This window comes from Triticum urartu, chromosome 6, assembly GCF_003073215.2.
Source record: "Triticum urartu cultivar G1812 chromosome 6, Tu2.1, whole genome shotgun sequence".
In the NCBI taxonomy this organism is placed as follows: Eukaryota; Viridiplantae; Streptophyta; class Magnoliopsida; order Poales; family Poaceae; genus Triticum; species Triticum urartu.
This window is the reverse complement of record NC_053027.1, coordinates 71,104,726-71,110,003: the sequence shown is the minus strand read 5'-3', so window position 1 is coordinate 71,110,003 and position 5,278 is coordinate 71,104,726. Positions and strand designations below refer to the sequence as shown.

The following is a 5,278-nucleotide window of genomic DNA, read 5'->3' as shown; positions in this document are numbered from 1 at the left end:
TGCCAGTTCTATTTTGTGGTCGTGCTCAGATTAAGAGATGCATGAAAGGTAACGACTAATTGACACATATAACCTGGTGAATATCTTATTCCTTTTGGAAAAGAAACCCCATAATGGCATTGTTCGTGTAAAAGCATATCCTTGTAGTCTTGTACGAAATACTCCTAGGTAAGAAAGCAATTCTGATCAGTTACAGTTCTTTTGAAAATACTAACCGGATTAATTTGCATATGCTTAGACCATAGCTTTTTTGTGTTTCTTCCCATAACGAATAAAGATATGTGTTCTGAGAATGATGTTCTTAGAGTGTATCTTTCCTTTCACTGCAGTTATAGACAAAATGAAGATTAAACGTGATAGGATAAGAGGTTGAGTCAGGTTTCTCAACAAACATTTACAGATAAAATCTTATTTGATTTCCCTAGGCAAGAAATGCAGCCATATTCTGATACTTGGGTAGTAATTCGTCTGCTCAATTTTTAGGAAACTTTTACAATAATTAGTACATTTTCAATCCAAAGTTTGCCAGAATCAACATGTATGAAAGTATTTTTGTGTAGGTACTGAATATCGAACAATGTACAGTTTATGCACCAGAACCGAAATGATAAAGAGCCAAAGAAAAAAAATACACCGGCACACAAAAGCTTAACCTCCTCTAGGAGGTCCTCAACAGTTCTATACACCAGATATTGAACCTTCCATGGACTGTCCCTGAAAATTGCATCGGTTCTTCTCAAGCCATTCATTCTAGATGATTGCAATACGCACTACACCAAATTCATGAGTGTGTGGTTTATCCATGTGGTTTATACGCAAATTCCACCACCCAGGTTACCATTTTAAGCCATATGTAATGAGTTGGTTGGCCACTTATGAGACACACAATTCCTAACACTCTGGAAAAGTTGTAGTACTCGGACGGGTTGGGATCCACTGCGACGTCAATCCGCAGAACATCCTTGTAGATGGGGCGGCACGGTGAAAATCGCCGACTTCAGCCTCGCCAAGGTGCTCCAGCCCGACCAGCCACGCACTTCCACCAGCGTGACAGTGTCCCGTGGCACACGCGGGTACCTAGCCCCCGAGTGGTACAGAACTCTCATATGAAACGAAGCAACACAACAAGCACCCAGGTCGCTGGGAACATGACGAAGAATTCAGATGTCGAATGCAGAACTGCAGATGGCATAAAATTGGTCGCATCTTGCAAGAGAAGGTGGCAAACAGAGTACAATATACACGAGTGAAGTTGGAAAAATGGTACAAAGTACAAACACGGTGAGATTATTACTTCTGGACTAACCTAACCCTCTACCTTCCATGTTCCCATCTTTGGGGGGAGCAAAGACCTCCTATTCACCCCCCTGAACCAAGTTTCAGGCGATTTCAAAGTGTTTGCTTCCTGGTGAGCAGATGAGAAACTGACAGTCGCATGTTTTGCGGCCTCGATAATCTCCTCAGCAATCATTCACAAATTTGTATCCAGTGTTATTCCGTTTAGGCCTTCTGAATAACTCTGAGCTTTGCACTTCTACACCTTTGATTTAGTTTCTCTTCCTCTTGTGAAGGGGTTGTCGGTCTTTTTGTCAGGACAGTGCCGTTGGTCCCTTGCACCCTCTGCTTAAACCATGGCTCATCTTCGTCGTCAATGTCAGCGCATACCAAGTCTTCCTCATCATCCTCTGCTTCATCCCCACGAATAAGCTCCAGGAATGTCTGCTTGACAATTCTGTCCTCTAAACTGTGGAATGAGATTACAGCAAGACGGCCATCTGGTGCTAGGCAGTCAAAACACGAATGGAGTGCGTCTTCTAAAGTTTGGAGCTCATCATTAACTGCAATCCTAAGGGCTTGGAATACCCTTGTTGCAGTTTTAATCCAGCCTTGCCGTCCTGTAGATAAACTTGTTGTGAGATTCTTATTTAATTATCTCCAGCTTGCAAAAATAGCAATCTTCTTTTTTTTTTGTAGAGAAGTTATGTATAAACTACAGGACATTTACAAAGTAGCAAGAAGAAATTTGCATAAATCAAAGGATCAAATGGTCAATAAGAAATCATTATTTTCTTGTAAATTCCACAAGAGTTCATCGAGCAAAACAATATATATATATATATATATATATATATATATATAAACTTGCATGGTGTTATCACAATCATAGAAGGAAACCTCAAAGTATTATCATAATCATAGCTTCATACATACCTCCTGAAATGGTGCACGTTCTTTGGATAAGTTTGACAAGCTCGCCAGTAGAGTGTAAACCCCCTGTTTTCCGTTCTTTAACAATTCGCCTCTGAAGGGATTGCCAATTGCTTTCCTCCCCATAATCACGGAGGATACGCCCAACTTCAAGCTCGGGCCAAGAGTTCAAGATATCTTCTGCTGTTAAAGTTGCCTGTCTAGTTTCAGCTTTAGGTTAGAAGCAGTACACAACTGTAACACAAAACATATATCAAGGTGGAGTTGTACCATTTGGACATTACTAATTCACCAAGATTGACTCAAACATGAAGTAACACACAAAAAAATATTCCTGGATATTTTGGACATGGCAAGGTCAATATATGGAACTCGTGCATGTAAATACAGACAAAATGAAACACAACAGAAATGAACTAAGTGCAACTGTGTTTTACAAATTCCTAGATAGACTGTGTGATTGGCATTATGACTACGAGCGCATCTAAATAATTACAGCTCATGCTATCTGCCAATAAAATGATCTTTTAGTAAGACAAACTAATATTGGATATAAGTTGTTTTAATCTTTAGTCATGCAAGTTTGCAACACTGCGTGATTGTAGTAAGTAGCAAAAAGTATATTGCATCCATACATGGTGCATTCTGATAATAAGTGAACAAAGAAATGACCAGTAAGGCTGTAAGTAAGACTAAATCAACACTGACTTGAGGACTTGGGCCATGGCAGGAGCGTTTGGAGGACAACTAGTATCCGAGTAGTCGAGTAGCGTGTGGGAGTGGGGTGGAGGCTCAGTTAGGGTCGGCTTGTGACTCCTAACTAGCACAATTGTAGTCTCTTGTACATATATTTCTCTCTTCTATAAAGCTAAGGTACGCCTTTGGCGTACCCTCGAAAAAAAAGACTAAATCAACACTGACCTTAGGGTCCATGCGCATGTCAAGTGGACCATCATTGAGCACACTAAATCCTCTATCTGACCTGTTAACCTGCGCAGCAGACCAAAAAAATTTGGTCAGCCAATGGGAAACTTAGCAGTCTTAGCATCAGTTTCCTCACATTTTACTTATTTTTTACCTGCATGGATGACATGCCAAGGTCGATGAGGATACCGTCAACTCCAGACGAGCCATCCGCCAGGCTCTCGTCAACGCCACCAAGAACATGCTTGATGTACTTGAAATTCTTGACGTGAGTATAGGCGCGTAGTGTCCCTTGCAGAGCATCTTCTCCCCCTTCCCCAGTTGCCCTACTAACAAGGAAAGCCTCGATGTGGCGCTGGCCAATCTCCAGCGCAGAGGGGTCGACGTCCATGCCAACGTGCAGCTCCATCTCCGGGTGCGCCTCCATCATCTGTCACCCCCAAGACGCATTCCATCAAACAGCTTATGGGCACAAATGAGCACGTAAAATTGAAGCCACAACGAGTAGAGGCATTCGATTCTACTGAGCACGAACAGATTGTTCCCACGACAACATAAAGGTAGATGCGAAAGGAAAGGGATTACGGACGGCGAGGGAGTGGCCGGCGGCACCGAGGGTGCAGTCGACGAAGGAGCGGAGCGGGAGCGGGCGGCGGAACGCGGCGAGGACCTCCCCGAGCAAGACGGGTACGTGGTGGGAGTGGGAGTGGCGGCGGTAGAGGCCGGGGTCGAAGGCGCCGGCGGAGCGGGTGCGCCGCTTGAGGTGCTCCTCCAGCTCCCGCCGCTGCGGCCGCCACATGGTGGTGTCCTTGGCCTTGTTCTTCGCCCTGGTCTTGCCGGTGGATTTGCACGAGACGGCATCGCGCTTGCGGCTGTGGGGAGCCGCCGCAACGGCGGCGAGCGGGCGCGCGCCGGGCGGCCGGAGGTGGAAGGGGACGAGGCGCCGCGCTGCCGTCGCCATCAGGAGTCGCGAGCGCGCGAGGAACGGATAAATAGCGTGCGCCGCAGGGTGACCGTCCGTCGTCTGATCACGGATGGACGGCTCAGATCGGTTCGGTGCCTAGTCAGAGCTTTCAGATACAACAAACTCAGCTGGTTCGAATTCGTAGTCTATGGATACATATAACGGGATTACTGAATCAAAGTCAGTCCATGCTATAGTCGTTAGATATTATACAAAACTCCATGTAATTTTTTTAAAATTTTTCTTTCTTCTTTTTTATATGTTCTGTCACTTGACTGAGAGTCTCGTTGGATCGAGATCTTGCCACAATCCTATATATAATGGCATCTCCAGGTCAGCCGCCCAGAAAACTGTTTTTAGAACATTTCAATCCAAAATAATAGTCCAGCAGTTGTCATATCTCTATGTTTTTGTGGTCTCAATTTGAGGCAGACCTAAACTTCAACCCCTTGCGCTGTAAATATATAGCACGCAAGCAGTTGCGCAAACCAAAGTTGTGTGATGCAAACACCAAACCGCCAAGTGAAACTTCCTCTCGCCGCACTCCGGCTCTCACCCCGACCGTCGCCAACTCAATTTCAGCCGCCAATGGCACCGTTACCGGTCCACTGCCGCCACCGACCCGCCGCTTTGGACGGTCGCGACAGCCCCACCAACGCACCTATTCGGGGTCCCCGTTGCGCCGATCCGGGCCGGTTTTGGTATAATTTTCTACTTCCTTTGTTCCTAAATACATGTCTTTTAGAGATTTCAATACGGAGTGCAGACGGATGTACTCCCTCCGTCCCAAAATTCTTGTCTTAAATTTGTCCAGATACGGATGTATCAAGTCACATTTTAGTATTAGATACATCCGTATCTAGATAAATCTAAGACAAGAATTTTAAGACGCGGGAGTATATCAATATGAAGTACATACGGATGTATATAGACATCTTACTATGTATGAACTCCATATTGAAATCTCTAAAAAAGACTTATATTTAGAAACGGGGGAGTATTATACATCATCCGGTTGAAGAAGAAGATTTTTGGTGCCATATTTTACATCTGTTGAAGAAACATAATTTCCAATGCTCTTAAAATTCTTCTTTTTTACCTTAAAACTGCTTTTGAGTGCCCTATTTTGCAACTCATAAACTTGTTTTCGTGCTCAGGCTACATGAAGCTTCTTTTTAGAAA

At 44.3% G+C, this 5,278-nt stretch overlaps 1 protein-coding gene across 1 annotated transcript; it reads right to left on the bottom strand.

Moving 5' to 3' along the window:
* Positions 1-1,186: 1,186 nt before the first annotated feature.
* LOC125515485 (ribosomal RNA small subunit methyltransferase H-like) lies at positions 1,187-4,158 on the bottom strand. Its single transcript, XM_048680965.1, has 5 exons — positions 3,722-4,158; positions 3,287-3,562; positions 3,130-3,198; positions 2,212-2,404; positions 1,187-1,895 (listed from the first exon to the last, which is right to left on the bottom strand). Exons 1-5 carry the CDS (start codon positions 4,091-4,093, stop codon positions 1,501-1,503), a joined length of 1,305 nt encoding a protein of 434 aa, XP_048536922.1. The 5' UTR covers positions 4,094-4,158; the 3' UTR covers positions 1,187-1,500.
* Between the last annotated feature and the right edge of the window lie 1,120 nt (positions 4,159-5,278).

What these genes read in the sequence shown, in the direction of transcription:
- LOC125515485 (XM_048680965.1), bottom strand. Translation starts at nt 4,093, where the DNA reads ATGGCGACGGCAGCGCGGCGCCTCGTCCCCTTCCACCTCCGGCCGCCC. An exon ending in CCGCCGGCCACTCCCTCGCC is followed by an intron (nt 3,563 to 3,721) that starts GTCCGTAATCCC and finishes TGGGGGTGACAG; the next exon opens with ATGATGGAGGCGCACCCGGA. An exon ending in TTGGCATGTCATCCATGCAG is followed by an intron (nt 3,199 to 3,286) that starts GTAAAAAATAAG and finishes TCTGCTGCGCAG; the next exon opens with GTTAACAGGTCAGATAGAGG.